At 48.5% G+C, this 20029-nt stretch overlaps 1 protein-coding gene across 5 annotated transcripts in view; it reads right to left on the bottom strand.

Annotated features, from left to right (window-relative positions):
• The window catches only part of LOC110529242 (microtubule-associated protein RP/EB family member 3), a 38506-nt gene extending 20847 nt beyond the window's left edge, over positions 1 to 17659 (bottom strand). For 2 of the 5 annotated variants that reach the window (XM_090242413.1, XM_090242412.1), the window contains exons 1-5: positions 17250 to 17588; positions 10854 to 12429; positions 4094 to 4218; positions 3870 to 4015; positions 866 to 1022 (exon numbers count right to left, since the gene is read on the bottom strand). In XM_090242413.1, the coding sequence (XP_090098539.1) occupies positions 866 to 1022; positions 3870 to 4015; positions 4094 to 4214 (424 nt within the window). In that variant the 5' untranslated portion in view covers positions 4215 to 4218; positions 10854 to 12429; positions 17250 to 17588. Of the gene's footprint in view, positions 1 to 865; positions 1023 to 3869; positions 4016 to 4093; positions 4219 to 9744; positions 10729 to 10853; positions 12430 to 17249 lie in introns of those variants that run through there. The other 3 variants (XM_036984543.2, XM_090242411.1, XR_016497560.1) reach the window with 3 other exon arrangements.
• Positions 17660 to 20029: the final 2370 nt, after the last annotated feature.

Raw genomic sequence — 20029 nt, 5'->3', positions numbered from 1 at the left:
ACCGCAGATGGGGAGGTGTGACATTTGTTTTACCTTTATTTTATTTAACTAGGCAAGTCAGTTAAGAACAAATTCTTATTTTCAAGGAACAGTGGGTTAACTGCCTGTTCAGGGGCAGAACGACAGACCTTGTCAGCTCGGGGATTTGAACTTGCAACCTTCCGGTTCCTAGTCCAACACTCGACATCCGACATAGGCGGATGTGTTGGATTGAGACGCAGCCAACGCAAACAAACAGATATCACTAATGTTGGATTGAGACGCAGCCAACGCAAACAAACAGATATCACTAATGTTGGACTGAGACGCAGCCAACGCAAACAAACAGATATCACTGTTGGATTGAGACGCAGCCAACGCAAACAAACAGATATCTCTAATTTTGGATTGAGACGCAGCCAACGCAAACAAACAGATATCACTAATGTTGGATTGAGACGCAGCCAACACAAACAAACAGATGGTATCAAACACATCAAGCACGTGGTTTTCCATTCCACTGACTCCATTCCAGACATTATTATGAGCCATCCTCCCCTCAGATGCCTCCTCTGGGGCTAACGTATGCCAGGTTATCTGATGGGACCAGCTACAATATAGTATTCTATGACGTGCAAGTTTGGGATGGGTTGAGAGATACTTTATTCACCCTTCACCAGCCTCTATTGGGATGGTCTGAGACAAAGAAATACTTTATTCACCCTTCACCAGCCTCTACTGGGATGGTCTGAGACATGCGCATTTTGAGAAACTGGCCCACACACACAGAATGGAGGAAGAGGAGAGTCGTTTGGGTTTGTGGATAATGAGTTGACCTGGTCAGAGGCGTTGGAGGAGGTGATATGATAAGAGGGTGTGTTTGTACCTGGGTTGGGTGAGGGGGCGCCCTCCTGCCCCTGGCGTGTGGCCACAGGGTCATACTCCTTCCCATCGTAGTTGGCATCAAAAAACTTCTTAAACCATTGGATGAACTCAAAGTTATCCTGAAACCTCCCCTTCACCAGCCTCTCTACTGGGATGATCTGAGACAGAGAGATACTTTATTAACCCTTCACCAGCCTCCCTACTGGGATGGTTGAGAAAGAGCGAGAGAGAGCCATAGGGGGGACGACACAGAGACACAGAGGGGGGACGACACAGAGAGACAGAGGGGGGACGACACAGTAACAGAGGTGGACACACAGAGAGAAAGATGGGGACAAACAGAGAGATACACTAACCACAAAATGAGGTGTAAACTGAGCTGCACCTCCTAACATCCTGCCAAATGTATGACCATATTAGAGACACATATTTCCCTCAGATTACACAGATACAAAGAATTAGAAAACAAACCCAATTTTGATAAAGTCCCATATCTACTGGGTGAAATCCCACAGGGTGCCGTCATAGCAGCAAGATTTGTGACCTGTTGCCATAAGAAAAGGGCAACCTGTGAAGAACAAACACCATTGTAAACACAACTCATATTTATGTTTATTTATGTTCTCTTTTGTACTTTAAAATGTCTTTATTCTTTTGGAATGTTTGCTGTTCATTTGTATTATTTATTTCACATTCATTTCTTTTAACTAGGTAAAATTGTGTCACTTCTCTTGCAACAGAGTCAGGGTATATGCAGCAGTTTGGGCCGCCTGGCTCGTTGCGAACTGTGTATAGACTATTTCTTCCTAACAAAGACAGCCAACTTCGCCAAACGGGATGATTTAACAAAAGCGCATTTGCAAAAAAAGCACAATCGTTGGACGACTGTACCGAACCATAAACATCAATGCCTTTCTTAAAATCAATACACAGAAGTATATATTTTTAAACCTGCATATTTAGCTAAAAGAAATCCAGTTTAGCAGGCAATATTAACCAGGTGAAATTGTGTCATTTCTCTTGCGTTCATTGCACACATAGTCAGGGTACATGCAACAGTTTGGGCCGCCTGGCTCGTTACAAACTAATTTTCCAGATTTGTACGTAATTATGACATAACATTGAAGGTTGTACAATGTAACAGCAATATTTAGACTTCGGGATGCCACCAATTAGATAAAATACGGAACAGTTCCGTATTTCACTGAAAGAATAAACGTTTTTTTCCCGAAATGATAGTTTCCGGATTCGACCATATTAATGACCAAAGGCTCGTATTTCTGTGTGTTATTATGTTATAATTAAGTCTATGATTTGATATTTGATAGAGCAGTGTGACTGAGCGATGGTAGGCAGCAGCAGGCTCGTAAGCATTCATTCAAACAGCACTTCTGTGCGTTTTGCCAGCAGCTCTTTGCAATGCTTCAAGCATTGAGCTGTTTATGACTTCAAGCCGATCAACTCCCGAGATTAGGCTGGTGTAACCGATGTGTACCATCTCCTAAAGTTGATTCAGCTGTGGGATCGGGGCACCACCAGTACAGAGCTTGCTCAGGAATGGCAGTAGGCAGGTGTGAGTGCATCTGCACGCACAATGAGGCAAAGACTTTTGGAGGATGGCCTGGTGTCAAGAAGGGCAACAAAGTAGCCACTTCTCTCCAGGCAAAACATCAGGGACAGACTGATATTCTGCAGAAGGTACAGGGATTGGACTGCTGAGGACTGGGGTAAAGTCATTGTCTCTGATGAATCCCCTTTTCGATTGTTTGGGGCATTCGGAAAAAAGCTTGTCCGGAGAAGACAAGGTGAGCGCTACCATCAGTCCTGTGTCATGCCAACAGTAAATCATCCTGAGACCATTCATGTGTGGGGTTGCTTCTCAACCAAGGGAGTGGGCTCACTCAGAATTTTGCCTAAGAACACAACCATGAATAAAGAATGGCACCAACACATCCTCCGAGTGCAACTTCTCCCAACCATCCAGGAACAGTTTGGTGACGAACAATGCCTTTTCCAGCATGATGGAGCACCTTGCCATTAGGCAAAAGTGATAACTAAGTGGCTCGGGGAACAAAACATTGATATTTTGGGTCCATGGCCAGGAAACTCCCCAGACCTTAATCCAATTGAGAACTTGTGGTCAATCCTCAAGAGGTGGGTGGACAAACAAAAACCCACAAATTTTGACAAACTCCAAGCATTGATTGTGCAAGAATGGGCTGCCATCAGTCAGGATGTGGCCGACCGAGAGGTCAAGAGAGACAGAGCTGGCCCTGGACCAAGGTAAGGTGTCTCTTGGGTACATGCAGTCAACACCTGGACATATAGGCTTGCTTCTCCCGTACACACATAGAGTCCGGTTACAGAACACTTAGACAAGCCTAGAACCTCAGACTGAGCGAGTACAGTGTTAACAGTAGGACTAATAGTTTTCCATTAATATTGTCAAAAAGCTACAAAAAAAATTGAGAATTTGAGTCATGAATTTAGCGAGGACTGTGTGGGAGTGGTCTGAGTCAGAGGTGTAATTGGAGGGATATGTAACCTGAAAACAAGCTGTTATTGGTCCATTTGCATGGCCCGGTGTACCAGGTGGGTTTCACTTCAGTATCAATGGAATGGTCTAAAATGTGCAGACTGCTAAATGAACTCGCCCAGAGAGGTGTGGAATTATTTGTTATTGACCTATTAACTTATACCGCCTGATGATGTCACCAGGCGAGCCAAAACTCCACCCATGTAAAACCTGCTGATCAGAAGGTCCTGTGTAGATAGTTTTAGGATGAAAATACCATCAGGAAATAACAATGATCACATTTATTTGTTTCAAACTTTTCCAGTGTTAGTTTCAACAGCTGTTGTACAAGATGCGACAAAAAAAGACAAAGGAAAACAGAATTTGGACGCCACTGGGCCTTTCATTGATGATGATGATGATGCCTTGTCTACGCTCGTCCTCTTGAAGGAGGGCTTGTAGGTAAGGGGGTGTGTGTGTGTGTGTGTACCTTGTCTACGCCCATTCTCTTGAAGGAGGCCTGTAGGACCTTGAAGTTGTTGATGAACTCATGTTCCAGCCGGGCTGCGAACTTCACCTTCTTCAGCAGGACACAGCCAGGGAACAACATGTCCATGAACTGACAATACACTGCACCTACACACACAACATTTACAAGTTAGCATATCATTCATTATGACATTAATCTAAATGATTGAAATGTGTGCGTGTTACCTGAACACAGTTGTTCTATCTTGGTGTAGGTGAGCCGTAGAGAGTCGTTGACCCAGGACAGCATCTCATGACGACTCAGGTTCTCCAGAGCCGAAGAGATGGAGAATACATTCACCGCCATCAACCTGCAACACACAGGCAGGCAGGCAGGCAGGCACGCAGGCAGGCAGGCAGGCAGGCAGGCAGGCAGGCAGGCAGGCAGGCAGGCAGGCAGGCACGCAGGCAGGCAGGCAGGCAGGCAGGCAGGCACGCAGGCAGGCAGGCACGCAGGCACGCAGGCACGCAGGCAGGCAGGCAGGCAGGCAGGCAGGCAGGCAGGCAGGCAGGCAGGCACGCACGCAGGCAGGCAGGCAGGCAGGCAGGCAGGCAGGCAGGCACGCAGGCACGCACGCAGGCAGGCAGGCAGGCACGCAGGCAGGCAGGCAGGCAGGCAGGCAGGCACGCAGGCAGGCAGGCACGCAGGCACGCAGGCAGGCAGGCAGGCAGGCAGGCAGGCAGGCAGGCAGGCACGCAGGCAGGCAGGCAGGCAGGCAGGCAGGCAGGCAGGCAGGCAGGCACGCACGCAGGCAGGCAGGCAGGCAGGCAGGCAGGCAGGCAGGCACGCAGGCACGCACGCAGGCAGGCAGGCAGGCACGCAGGCAGGCAGGCAGGCAGGCAGGCAGGCACGCAGGCAGGCAGGCACGCAGGCACGCAGGCAGGCAGGCAGGCAGGCAGGCAGGCAGGCAGGCAGGCACGCAGGCAGGCAGGCACGCAGGCAGGCAGGCACGCAGGCAGGCAGGCACGCAGGCAGGCAGGCAGGCAGGCAGGCAGGCAGGCAGGCACGCAGGCAGGCAGGCACGCAGGCAGGCAGGCACGCAGGCAGGCAGGCACGCAGGCAGGCAGGCACGCAGGCAGGCACGCAGGCAGGCACGCAGGCAGGCAGGCACGCAGGCAGGCAGGCAGGCAGGCAGGCAGGCACGCAGGCAGGCAGGCACGCAGGCAGGCACGCAGGCAGGCACGCAGGCAGGCACGCAGGCAGGCAGGCACGCAGGCAGGCAGGCACGCAGGCAGGCACGCAGGCAGGCACGCAGGCAGGCAGGCAGGCAGGCAGGCAGGCAGGCAGGCAGGCACGCAGGCAGGCACGCAGGCAGGCAGGCAGGCACGCAGGCAGGCAGGCACGCAGGCAGGCACGCAGGCAGGCAGGCACGCAGGCAGGCACGCAGGCAGGCAGGCACGCAGGCAGGCAGGCACGCAGGCAGGCAGGCACGCAGGCAGGCAGGCACGCAGGCAGGCACGCAGGCAGGCAGACACGCAGGCAGGCAGGCACGCAGGCAGGCAGGCACGCAGGCAGGCAGGCAGGCAGGCAGGCACGCAGGCAGGCAGACACGCAGGCAGGCAGGCACGCAGGCAGGCAGGCACGCAGGCAGGCAGACACGCAGGCAGGCAGGCACGCAGGCAGGCAGGCACGCACGCAGGCAGGCAGGCACGCACGCAGGCAGGCAGGCACGCAGGCAGGCACGCAGGCAGGCAGGCACGCAGGCAGGCAGGCAGGCACGCAGGCAGGCAGGCAGGCACGCAGGCAGGCAGGCACGCAGGCAGGCAGGCACGCAGGCACGCAGGCAGGCAGGCACGCAGGCAGGCACGCAGGCAGGCAGGCACGCAGGCAGGCACGCAGGCAGGCACGCAGGCAGGCAGGCACGCAGGCAGGCACGCAGGCAGGCAGGCACGCAGGCAGGCACGCAGGCAGGCAGGCACGCAGGCAGGCACGCAGGCAGGCAGGCACGCAGGCAGGCAGGCACGCAGGCAGGCAGGCACGCAGGCAGGCAGGCACGCAGGCAGGCAGGCACGCAGGCAGGCACGCAGGCAGGCACAAACAGAGTTTAAGATTATATTACATTATTAGTCATGAATGGTTAAAACACAATCCTTTTACGTTAAATCTCATGTTTACAAAAACAGTGTTCATGTTTGAAAACCAGGTTAAACATAATCAAATTAAACACCTAAGGGCGCGCACACACACACACATACACACACAAAGGCTCTTAGAGACACGAGAGAGCGAGAGAGAGAGACAGAGAGAGGGGTGGAGAGAGAGACAGAGAGTGGGACAGAAAGAGAGAGGGAGAGAAGAGAGGGAGAGAGAGATGGGAGAGAGAGAGATGGGAGAGTGAGAGATGGGAGAGTGAGAGGGGGAGAGAGACAGAGGTGGAGAGTGAGAGGGGGAGAGAGACAGAGGTGGAGAGTGAGAGGGGGAGAGTGACAGAGGTGGAGAGTGAGAGGGGGAGAGTGACAGAGGTGGAGAGTGAGAGGGGGAGAGAGACAGAGGTGGAGAGTGAGAGGGGGAGAGAGACAGAGGTGGAGAGTGAGAGGGGGAGAGAGACAGAGGTGGAGAGTGAGAGGGGGAGAGAGACAGAGGTGGAGAGTGAGAGGGGGAGAGAGACAGAGGTGGAGAGTGAGAGGGGGAGAGAGACAGAGGTGGAGAGTGAGAGGGGGAGAGAGACAGAGGTGGAGAGTGAGAGGGGGAGAGTGACAGAGGTGGAGAGTGAGAGGGGGAGAGTGACAGAGGTGGAGAGTGAGAGGGGGAGAGAGACAGAGGTGGAGAGTGAGAGGGGAAGAGAGACAGAGGTGGAGAGTGAGGGGGAGAGAGACAGAGGTGGAGAGTGAGAGGGGGAGAGAGACAGAGGTGGAGAGTGAGAGGGGGAGAGAGACAGAGGTGGAGAGTGAGAGGGGGAAAGAGACAGAGGTGGAGAGTCGGCTGATTAATCGGTATCGGCTTTTTTGGTCCTCCAATAATCGGTATCGGTGTTGAAAAATCATAATCGGTCGACCTCTAGTAGGTACAGCTATAGCTCATCTCTTGGCAGTAGTACTGTAGACTACTTTATCACTGACCTCAACCGAGAGTCTCTTAGAGCGTTCACTGACACCCCTATCAGACCACAGCAAAATCACAGTCTACTTGAACAGAGCAATACTCAATCATTAAGGCATCAAAGCTAGGGATGCTATATCGATATATATCGGTAAGCATATCAGAATTGTCCGATATTAGCGAAAATGCCAACATCGGCATTGGCACGATGTCTTGGTTAATAAACGCCAATGTGCAAAATCGATGTCAAAGCTGACATGCATACCTATATAAACGTAGGTAGATGGCGTAATGAAGCCACGAAAAATATAGCGCTAAACATGCAACACAGCATTCCTAACCCACAACGTCTGCTGTGTGGATCGAGGAGTCAACAAGTCCATCAGTCATTTGAAAGAGTAAGAACATTTCAGCAAGACAACTCAATGGTGAAATCCATTAACGACAAGAATGGAATTCATTGCCCTTGACAAATCAACTGTCCTCTGTCGAGGATGATGTTGTCTTTCACCGACTGGTCGAACACCTCGGGGTCCGGTACACACTACCAAGTAGGTGCTATTCTTCCGGTGTTGCCCTACCGGAGTTCCGTACCACTGTGTGATCACGCTCTCCGTGCCGACGTGAGTAAGACCTTTAAACAGGTCAACATTCACAAGGCTGCGGGGCCAGACGGATTACCAGGACGTGTGCTCCGGGCATGTGCTGACCAACTGGCAGGTGTCTTCACTGACATTTTCAACATGTCCCTGATTGAGTCTGTAATACCAACATGTTTCAAGCAGACCATCATAGTCCCTGTGCCAAAGAACACAAAGGTAACCTGCCTAAATGACTACAGACCCGTAGCACTCACGTCCGTAGCCATGAAGTGCTTTGAAAGGCTGGTAATGGCTCACATCAACACCATTTTCCCAGAAACCCTAGACCAACTCCAATTTGAATACCGCCCAAACAGATCCTCAGATGATCAAATCTCTAATCCACTCCACACTGCCCTTTCCCACCTGGACAAAAGGAACGCCTACGTGAGAATGCTGTTCATTGACTACAGCTCAGCGTTCAACACCATAATACCCTCAAAAGTCATCACTAAGCAAAGGATCCTGGGACTAAACACCTCCCTCTGCAACTGGATCCTGGACTTCCTGCCGCCCCCAGGTGGTAAGGATAGGTAGCAACACATCTGCCACACTGATCCTCAACACTGGAGCCCCTCAGGGGTGCATGCTCAGTCCCCTCCTGTACTCCCTGTTCACCCACGACTACATGGCCAGGCACGACACCAACACCATCATTAAGTTTGCAGACGACACAACAGTGGTTTGATCACCAACAACGAGACAGCCTATAGGGAGGAGGTCAGAGACCTGGCCGGGTGGTGCCAGAATAACAACCTATCCCTCAACGTAACCAAGACTAAGGAGATGATTATGGACTACAGGAAAAGGAGCACCGAGCACGCCCCCATTCTCATCGACGGGGCTGTAGTGGAGCAGGTTGAGAGCTTCAAGTTCCTTGGTGTCCACATCACCAACAAACTAGAATGGTCCAAACACACCAAGACAGTCGTGAAGAGGGCACGACAAAGCCTATTCCCCCCTCAGGAAACTAAAAAGATTTGGCATGGGTCCTCAGATCCTCAAAAGGTTCTACAGCTGCAAAATCGAGAGCATCCTGGTTGCATCACTGCCTGGTACGGCAACTGCTCGGCCTCCGACCGCAAGGCACTACAGAGGGTAGTGCGTACGGCCCAGTACATCACTGGGGCTAAGCTGTCTGCCATCCAGGACCTCTACACCAGGCGGTGTCAGAGGAAGGCCCTAAAAATTGTCTAAGGACCCAGCCACCCCAGTGATAGACTGTTCTCTCTACTACTGCATGGCAAGCGGTACCGGAGTGCCAAGTCTAGGAGAAAAAGGCTTCTCAACAGTTTTTACCCCCAAGCCATTAGACTCCTGAACAGGTAACCAAATGGGTACCCGGACTATTTGCATTGTGTTCCCCCCCAACCCCTCTTTTACACTGCTACTACTCTCTGTTTATCATATATGCATAGTCACTTTAACTATACCGTTATCAGGCCCGTTACAGCGTGTTACCGTTATCAGGCCCGTCACAGCGTGTTACCGTTATCAGGCCCGTTACAGCGTGTTACCGTTATCAGGCCCGTCACAGCGTGTTAGCGTTATCAGGCCCGTTACAGCGTGTTACCGTTATCAGGCCCGTCACAGCGTGTTAGCGTTATCAGGCCCGTCACAGCGTGTTACCGTTATCAGGCCCGTCACAGCGTGTTACCGTTATCAGGCCCGTTACAGCGTGTTACCGTTATCAGGCCCGTTACAGCGTGTTACCGTTATCAGGCCCGTTAAAGCATGTTACCGTTATCAGGCCCGTTACAGCATGTTACCGTTATCAGGCCCGTTGCAGCATGTTACCGTTATCAGGCCCGTTACAGCGTGTTACCGTTATCAGGCCCGTTACAGCGTGTTACCGTTATCAGGCCCGTTACAGCATGTTACCGTTATCAGGCCCGTTACAGCATGTTACCGTTATCAGGCCCGTTACAGCATGTTACCGTTATCAGGCCCGTTACAGCATGTTACTGTTATCAGGCCCATTACAGCATGTTACCGTTATCAGGCCCATTACAGCATGTTACCGTTATCAGGCCCGTTACAGCGTGTTACATAACATCATCATTAATACCAAGGTTGCTCATATCATAAGCCCCAATTCAATTGTTGTACAAAATGGGCACGTAAATAGCCAAATAAAAATAGTTAATTTTCTTTCATTTATTTTCTTTCCTTGAGTTGAACGGACACCCTGTGCTGTGGAGAAGCAGCAGTGCCTAGATCTTGCACCAGCAACAAAAACACCAGACAGGCCAAGCAAACGCCCCAGAACTGACATGAACCAAGCTCATATTGATGTTTTGGAGCTGGGGCGAGAGAAAAATCTACTGCAGATTGAGGTCCTGAATTTACAAAAAGAGCTACTGTGAATTCACAAACAGAAACTCCTTCAGGGAAACAAATGCCCACTGTGTAATGAATGCTGATCTTTTTATGTATTTAAGCAATTATTTATTAAAACAATTGTTGGTATGATTAAATGACTGAACAAATCATTTTAAATGGAACTGTAACTAAGTAAACTTATACTCTGTTTTATTATATCTGATTAACAATATGAGTTCATAAGAAGGGATTGTGAGACACGGACAAGGAGTAATTAAAGTTAATGAACACCATTCCAACTAGGAAGAAACGAATGGGTTGGGGACTGTGAAAACAGATAAGGTCGTTACCCTATGGTTGACCCTACAGAAACTTAGTTCTGGGTTTTTTAGATAACCTAGGAATGCACTCACTGTCTTTTCTGTTAATTAGAACTGTCAGCTCAGTGGTGATCGATAATGTTGAGGGGTCAAAAGTTACCTGGGAGTGTGTTAGTAAGTTAGAATGAAATTTTCACCTCACTTTGTCCCGGTCGAGAGGAGGGGATTCTGTTAAAGCAATGAAATGACGTCATGATCTGTATATAAACTGTTGTTCGTGGTTAAGTGGCAGCGCGCTCCGAGAATAAATTCTGTTACCTATTTTTGAAAGACTGGTCTGCGTCTATTTTATGCAAACAAGAATCTTACAAATTCTCATAAAATAGATTAAGGGTTTTCAATTAATGAAAGCACATTGGCATCATTAAATGACAGTAACAATAATGCTTTCCCAAGCAGTGTCCTCCACTCTTGTGTTCTGGTGCTTCCAGTGCCACCCTGTATGGTATTGAGAATAACAAAGTCTTAATAATACCTATACAGATAGCCTAATTAGGAATTGTATGTGTCGATCAAAATCTTATATTGCTTTTTACATGTTACCAATGCTACATTATACACACCTTAGGCTGCAAAATGGTTCTCAATCAAGGTTCTCCTCACAGCATTCCCAATGGCATCGGCAGCATGTTCCTCCACGGTCTCCTGAGGTAGGTTCTCCTCAGCCTCCTGAGGTAGGTTCTCCTCAGCCTCCTGAGGTAGGTTCTCCTCAGCCTCCTCAGGTAGGTCCTCCTCAGCCTCCTCAGGTAGGTCCTCCTGAGTCCTCCTCAGGTAGGTCCTCCTCAGCCTCCTCAGGTAGGTCCTCCTCAGCCTCCTCAGGTAGGTCCTCCTCAGCCAGGTCCTCCTCAGCCTCCTCAGGTAGGTCCTCCTCAGGTAGGTCCTCCTCAGACAGGTCCTCCTCAGCCTCCTCAGACAGGTCCTCCTCAGCCTCCTCAGGTAGGTCCTCCTCAGCCTCCTCAGGTAGGTCCTCCTCAGCCTCCTCAGGTAGGTCCTCCTCAGCCTCCTCAGGTAGGTCCTCCTCAGCCTCCTCAGGTAGGTCCTCCTCAGCCTCCTCAGGTAGGTCCTCCTCAGCCTCCTCAGGTAGGTCCTCCTCAGCCTCCTCAGGTAGATCGTCTCCTTGTCTCTTGCCAAAGTTATACAGAACTGCCACTGCAATAACGACTGTCAGGGTAGTGTCCATCTTCGTGCAGAACCCCTCCTTTAGGCACGGGAATCTTTTTTTCCACACTCCAAAAACTCTCTATGAGACCTCCTGCCAGGATATGAGAGGTGTTGTATTCTCTCTCTTCAGGTGTCTGGGGGTTTAAAAGGGGAGTCATAAGATATGCCTGTTGTGAATGTGTGAACAGTCTATTTCCCCTAGTACACCTGGGAATCTAGCTCTCCTGTAAAATCCAGCTGTTGTTTCCTCTGCAGGACTGAACTTGATGTACTGATTCTTCAGATCGGAAAGCGCACTGGACACTGACTACAATCCTGTAGACAGTTGACTTGTGGAGTCCAGAAAGGTCCCCATCCACCATCTGGGTCCATCCAGTTACATAGAACTGTAGGGCCTCCAGGAGCTGACGTAGTGGGGGTACAGCTGCGATCTTATCCCTCCCAAACTTCATGGTTGGTCCAGTTGCATTACAGAGTCCTTGGAAAAGCAGTATCTCCTTGAAAACTCATCATTATCATAAAACTCAACGGGGTTCAACCTGTCTCTAATTGTTCTCTGACGAACTCTGTCGTTTTGGTTTCTCCACAGTAGATATGCTGCCATTTGATCAGTTAAACCACCTCAAGTGGCAGTTTAGAATTAATCTCCAATCTAAATGTATTTTTTATTCATTGAGCAACAGACTTAAAATTAATCTAGGTTTAAAAGGGAAAACTAAACTTAGAATGGATTTAATTTAACTAGGATTAATTTAAAACTAAATTTACAATTTGGTGCAACAAGATTAATAGATAAACTGGGTTGAATCAAGGTTTAAGAGTTCATCCATGTTGGTGCAACCCACCCTAAGGCAAATAGTTCCTCCGTTGCAAAAATACTGAATCTTAGGAGTTGATTCATAGCGGAAATGAAGCTTGACATCCAGAAATGGGAGTCGACGGGAATCTATTTTTTTGGAGTCGACTCCCCACCACTACCTGTGGGAAAACAACCTAGGTTATCCAATCGGTTTACAGCAAAAAACATTACCCTTTCAAATGCAATTGTCTTGTTGTCTGCTTGTTTTAGACCAACATTACAAACAGATGGATGATAACAGCTACAAGTGGTGAGTGGAGTTACAAATGGCCTCTACTAAACAAGGTAAATGTCTTAGCTGTGATGAAATGTTTTCCACACACAAAAACACGTGGAGCCTAGCCTACTTGGGGTGCGTTCGTAAATTCACTCTGGCTATTTTCTCAGATTTCACAGCAGTCTAGTCTGAGTGTGCCAGAGCGCAAAATAACGGATTAATTTACGAACGCTCAACATTTGTTGAATATGGCCGTTGTCAGTAAACGTCGGCATAAAAGCGTTATTAAATTGTTGCCGGGATCACAGTTACAGTCACCAACGCCCTGGATAACATGAAAACAGCCTAACCAGCTCTGCTAGGGTGAGTAAAATGGTCAGTGAGCAGTTCTCTCATTTATGTCTGGAAGTAGCTAGTAAGCGAGCTAAATTTAGCCAGTTAGATTGGGTGCTTGACTGCCGTTGTGAGGTCAGAACGCTCGGATCAACCCTGCTCCTCAGCCAGAGCGTCCAGTGTGCGCTCTGAATGCTAAGAGAGCAAAACGCTCTAAATTTACAAACTGACAACGCTTTGAATTTACAAACGCCCAGTGTACACTGAGCACTCTGTGGCATAGTGAATTTACGAACGCCCAGAGTACACTGAGCGCTCTGTGGCATAGTGAATTTACGAACGCCCAGAGTACACTGAGCACTCTGTGGCATAGTGAATTTACGAACGCCCAGTGTACACTGAGCACTCTGTGGCATAGTGAATTTACGAACGCCCAGAGTACACTGAGCGCTCTGTGGCATAGTGAATTTACGAACGCCCAGAGTACACTCTGAGCGTCTGTAGCATAGTGAATTTACGAACGCCCAGAGTACACTGAGCGCTCTGTGGCATAGTGAATTTACGAACGCCCAGAGTACACTGAGCACTCTGTGGCATAGTGAATTTACGAACGCCCAGAGTACACTGAGCACTCTGTGGCATAGTGAATTTACAAACGCCCAGAGTACACTGAGCACTCTGTGGCATAGTGAATTTACGAACGCCCAGAGTACACTGAGCGCTCTGTGGCATAGTGAATTTACGAACGCACCCATAGACACCGGGTCCCCACATTTCCCACAGCTAACAAAATCCTGAAGCCACCAGGGCTCTTATTTCCCTATGTGGGAGCATTGTGATCCGTCGGTCAGGTTTTTTAAAGACACCAGGGCTCTATTTCCCTATGTGGGAGCATTGTGATCCGTCGGCCAGGTTTTTTAAAGCCACCAGGGCTCTATTTCCCTATGTGGGAGCATTGTGATCCGTCGGTTGGGTTTTTAAAGCCACCAGGGCTCTATTTCCCTATGTGGGAGCATTGTGATCCATCGGTTGGGTTTTTTAAAGACACCAAGGCTCTATTTCCCTATGTGGGAGCATTGTGATCCGTCGGTCAGGTTTTTTAAAGCCACCAGGGCTCTATTTCCCTATGTGGGAGCATTGTGATCCGTCGGTCAGGTTTTTTAAAGCCACCAGGGCTCTATTTCCCTATGTGGGAGCATTGTGATCCGTCGGTTGGGTTTTTAAAGTCACCAGGGCTCTATTTCCCTATGTGGGAGCATTGTGATCCATCGGCCAGGTTTTTTAAAGCCACCAGGGCTCTATTTCCCTATGTGGGAGCATTGTGATCCGTCGGTTGGATTTTTTAAAGCCACCAGGGCTCTATTTCCCTATGTGGGAGCATTGTGATCCATCGGCCTGGTTTTTTAAAGCCACCAGGGCTCTATTTCCCTATGTGGGAGCATTGTGATCCGTCGGTTGGGTTTTTTAAAGACACCAGGGCTCTATTTCCCTATGTGGGAGCATTGTGATCCGTCGGTTGGGTTTTTAAAGCCACCAGGGCTCTATTTCCCTATGTGGGAGCATTGTGATCCGTCGGTTGGGTTTTTTAAAGACACCCGGGCTCTTTTTCCCTATGTGGGAGCATTGTGATCCGTCGATTGGGTTTTTTAAAGACACCAGGGCTCTAGTTCCCCTATGTGGGAGCATTGTGATCCGTCGGCCTGGTTTTTTAAAGCCACCAGGGCTCTATTTCCCTATGTGGGAGCATTGTGATCCGTCGGTTGGGTTTTTTAAAGCCACCAGGGCTCTATTTCCCTATGTGGGAGCATTGTGATCCGTCGGTTGGGTTTTTTGAACTGGTTACATGTAAATGGAGACTAACCCCATTCTGTACAAATTTGTGCAACTGCGGCATTCAAACGATGCTGCAATGAAAACTTTTACTTTTTTTTTTACTTAACTAGGCAAGTCAGTTAAGAACATATTCTTATTTACAATGAAGGCCTACACCGGCCAAACCCGGACGCTGGGAAAATTATGCGCTGCCCAATCACGGCCGGTTGTGATACAGCCTGGATTCGAACAGGGTGTCTGTAGCGACTGAGAGCACTGAGATGCAGTGCCTTAGACCGCTGCACCACTCGGGAGCCCTAATGGGACTGTAGCGACTGTGTTGACATCAAAATCAGGGGTGTGAACTACGTTTCTATTCAAGCGTTGATTGACATGGTAATAGTGAGATAGTATCGGAGTAAAGTTGAAAAAAAATGGGTGGGGGGGACAGAGGAGACAGGGACAGGGTGGGGGGGGACAGAGGAGACAGGGACAGGGTGGGTGGGACAGGGTGGGGGGACAGGGGACAGGGTGGGGGGACAGGGTGAGGGGGACAGGGTGGGGGGACAGGGTGAGGGGGACAGGGTAAGGGGACAGGGTGGGGGGACAGGGTACAGGGTGGGGGGGACAGGGTGAGGGGGACAGGGTAAGGGGACAGGGTAAGGGGGACAGGGACAGATAGTATCGGAGTAAAGTTGAAAAAAAACGGACCCCTCTGACGCTGTACATTGTGACGTATCACGATGTAACGTATAACACGCACTATGCCACACGTGTGCTGTACAGCCTCTCTCCACCAGGTATGGCACTTCTCTCACAGATTATAACTAGGGAAAGGGACAGGGTGGGGGGACAGGGGACAGGGACAGGGTGGGGGGACAGGGTGAGGGGGGCAGGGTGGGGGGACAGGGTGGGGGGACAGATAGTATCGGAGTAAAGTTGAAAAAAAACTGACCCCTCTGACGCTGTACATTGTGACGTATCACGATGTAACGTATGACACGCACTATGCCACACGTGTGCTGTACAGCCTCTCTCCACCAGGTATGGCACTTCTCTCACATATTAAAACTAGGGAAAGGGACAGGGTGGGGGGACAGGGGACAGACAGGGACAGGGTGGGGGGACAGGGTGGGAGGGCCAGGGTAAGGGGACCGGGTGGTGGGGCAGGGACAGGGGACAGGGTGGGGGGACGGGGACAGGGACAGGGTAAGGGGCATGTTTTGTATTTCTTTTATATTATTATTATTATTATTATAACAACAACTAGGCAAGTCAGTTAAGAACATATTCTCATTTACCATGACGGCCCTAACCTGGACAAGTCCTAACCTGGACGACGCTGGGCCAATTTTGCGCCGCTCCATGGGACTCTGAATCACGGCCAGTTGTGATACAGCCTGGAATCGAACCAGAGTCTGTAGCGACGCCTCTAGCACTGAGATGCAGTGCCTTAGACCACTGCACCACTCGGGTGCCCCATCAAATTAAATTGTATTTTACACACGCACTGAAAACAACAGGTGCAGGCAGACCTTACAGTGAAATGCTTACTTAAAAGCCCTTAACCAACAATGCTTTAAAAGAAGTTAAGAAAATGTTTTAAATAAGTGTTAAATAAAAAATAGATAACTAGACAATAGAAAATAAAAGGAACAAATAATTCAACAGCGGCAGTAAAATAACAATCAAGGCTATATACAGGTACCATACAGAGTCAATGTGCGGGGGGCACCGTTAGTCGAGGTAATGGAGGTAATATGTACATGTAGGTAGAGTTAAAGTGACTATGCATAGATAATAAACAGAGAGTAGTAGCAGCAGCAGGGTAAAAGAGGGGTCTGGGTAGCAACGGGGGTGAATGTGAAGGAATGTTCCCCAAGCCGTGAGCTTGGTCCAGGGGAAATCCTTATTACTACGTGAAACCGACTCCACCCATGAGTTGATAAATCCATTACCAGGGTTACAGCTTCCAAGCCCGTTCCACTCATAACTATTCCTACGCTACTGTCAGCTTGTTGACGGGGGAAAAAGTTGTTTTATATCAGTTAACTAACTACTAGGTAAATAATAACATCGTAACGTTATCTATATAGATAAAGGAATTATTCATACTAGGACAACAGTCAAATACTATCTAGCTAGATAACCATAATAACGTGACTTCGTCAGTAGCTTAACAACAGAGTTAGTGCGACAGGCTAGCTAACGGAGTTAGCTAAAGCTGCTAGCCTACGTACTTACTAGTCGAGGGATATAGCTAATGTTAACTAAACATAACGGTCGGTCTGGCCAACCGGTCCAGCAGCATTGAACTGTACTGTTATTTATATGATGCTGTCATTCTGAAAACTGTATAGTTTTCAGCCAACCCCCTCTGGGGGCCTCCGTTATAATCACACACATACTCACTCACTCACTCACTGCGCCGCTAACGCGTTGACTGCGGTGGGACTCGAGGAGCATCTACCTGCTTAGCAGTTAGCTAACTAACTATTAAAACAAAACTAGTTGTCAACAAAGTCCGCTTCAAAATGGTTTAGATCGTAGTGATAAAAGTTAGTGACATTTACTGACTGTCTCGTGTGAAGAGCCTCTATTTGATGCGGTGTTCCGAGCCTGTCCGGTCTGTGCTAGTTGCGTTGCTACAGTCGGTCCACTCAGATACCTGTCGACCAGCTCTGCTGTCTGCCCAAGTGCGCCTGCGTGGCACCCATACGGTCCCAGTGGCAAGGTTTGACCTGCGTCACAGCGAAACTGTATCACCTCGTATCCCCCCGGGTGCCATGGTGGATCTATATCACTTGGGGTTTTATTCATTCAGCCTAATCTGTTGCAAAACGTTTCTTAAACGAAGGCAAAACGAAACGAGGGACTTTGGGACAGTTCGAAATGTTACTGTTTATTATATATACTGTTGCTTAGTAACTTTATCCCTACCTAGCCACCTAATTTTCGAACGTTGCTATGGGTACAGCCAAACAACGGAAGTGATGGTTCCGACTTCCGCATTACCACCCTACTGCGTCACAACATTGGCAAACTTCAAATCAAATCAAATTGCATTTGTCACATGCGCTGAATACAACAGGTGTAGATCTTACCGTGAAATGCTTACTTACAAGCCCTTAACCAACAATGCAGTTCAAGAAATAGAGTTAAAGAACATATTTACTAAATAAACTAAAGTAAAATTAAAAACTAGCACAAAATTACATAATAATGAGGCTATAAACAAGGGGTAATTTTCAGTTAGCTGCAGCTATCCACTGGAACGAGCTGCAAAAAAAAACTCAAACTGGGCGGGTTTATCTCCATCTCTTAGTTCAAAGACTCAATCATGGACACTCTTACTAACAGTTGTGGCTGCTTTGCGTGATGTATTGTTGTCTCCACCTTCTTGACCTTTGTGCTGTTGTCTCTGCCCAATAATGTTTGTACCATGTTGTGCTGCTACCATGTTGTGGTCATGTTGTGCTGCTACCATGTTGTTGTCATGTTGTGCTGCTACCACGCTGTGTTGTCATGTTGTGCTGCTACCATGTTGTTGTCATGTTGTGTTACTACCACGCTGTGTTGTCATGTGTTGCTGCCATGCTATGTTGTTGTCTTGGGTCTCTCTTTATGTAGTGTTGTGTTTTTCCTGTATTGTTTTAATCCCAGCCCCCGTCCCCGCACAAAGCCTTTTGGAAGGTCTCATTGTAAATAAGAATTTGTTCTTAACTGACTTGCCTAGTAAAATAAAGGTTAAATTAAATAAAACATGGACACTAATAACTTCAGGGGATTTGGCCACAAACATTGAACTTTGTCAAATTTCACCCATAACCCATGTAGTTGTTTTGTTAGCCACCTGACTATAATGTGTAAACAGCTTAACCCTTTAACTTCTTAAATTTCTTGAATTGAAATTGATCCCAACCCTGTTATGGGGTAAACATTGACCCCAACCCTGTTATGGTGTAAACATTGACCCCAACCCTGTTATGGTATTTTCAAATGCCAGGCACGTTACTAATCATGTCATTGCTACATTGGCTGGACATACTATAGAGCAAGTTAAAGTGTACAAATATTTGGGTGTTTGGGCTGATGATAAGCTGGCTACCATTGAGTACTTCCAGTAATTGTTTTTGAGAGGAGCTGGCTACCATTGTAGACATCCTGTAATGGTTTTTGAGTGGAGCTGGCTAGCATTGGAGAATTTCAGTAATTGTTTTTGAGAGGAGCTGGCTCCTATTGGAGACTTCCAGGAATTGTTTTTGAGAGGAGCTGGCTAACATTAGAGACTTCCAGTAATTGTTTTTGAGGGGAGCTGGCTACCATTGTAGACTCCCTGTAATTGTTTTTGAGAGGAGCTGGCTCCTATTGGAGACTTCCAGTAATTGTTTTTGAGAGGAGCTGGCTAACATTAGAGACTTCCAGTAATTGTTTTTAAGGGGAGCTGGCTACCATTGTAGACTCCCTGTAATTGTTTTTGAGAGGATGCTGGAAATCATTGTGGACATCCAATAATTGTTTTTGAGAGGAGCTGACTTCCATTTTTGAGTTCCAGATATGTTTTTGAGAGGAGTTGGCTACCATTGGTACCTTCCAATAATAGTTTTGGAGATGATTTGGATACCCACAGTACATGTTTTTGAGAGGGGGTGGCTGCTATTGTAGACTTCCAGTAATTGTTTTTGATAGGAGCTTGCTACCATTGGAGGCTTCCAGGAACTATTTTTGAGAGGATCTGGTAATCATTGGAGCCTTCCAGTAATTGTTTTTGAGAGGAGCTGGCTACCATTGTCGAGTTCAAGTAATCGTTTTTGTCACGAGTCCAACCAAGGGTGGCTCCCCTTCCCGTTCGGGTGGCGCTCGGCGGTCGTCGTCGCCGGCCTATTAGCTAGCTGCCACTGATTGTCTTTCCTCCCCCTCCTTGTATGGTTATTGTTAGCACCTGTTAGTTAGTAATTAGTTGGGCTTTATTAGACAGCCGGCCAGCCTGTTTCTTTGTGCGGGATTAATTATTGTAACCTTTGTGTATGAAGTAGATTAAAGTGTTTGTTCCTGGTCGTGTATTCTGCTGTACTGTTTTCGTCCCCCGTGTTTGGGGCATTTGTTTTTGAGCACCCAGTGTTTCGTGAGTGCATTAAATAGCACAGTATTGAACTCTCTGTTTCCTGCGTCTGACTCCACACCCACGACACCCGGAGCGTTACAGTTTTTGAGAGGAGATGGCTGCTATTGTAGACTTCCAGTAATTGTTTTGAGAGGAGCTGGCTACCATTGGAGACTTCCAGTAATTGTTTTTGAGGGAGATGGATACCACTGAAGACTTCCATGAATTGTTTTTGAGGAGCTGGCTACCAATA

The sequence above is a fragment of the Oncorhynchus mykiss genome, chromosome 8, assembly GCF_057628025.1.
Source record: "Oncorhynchus mykiss isolate SJ-2025 chromosome 8, ASM5762802v1, whole genome shotgun sequence".
NCBI lineage: Eukaryota > Metazoa > Chordata > Actinopteri > Salmoniformes > Salmonidae > Oncorhynchus > Oncorhynchus mykiss.
This window is presented reverse-complemented; position numbering and strand designations above follow the sequence as displayed.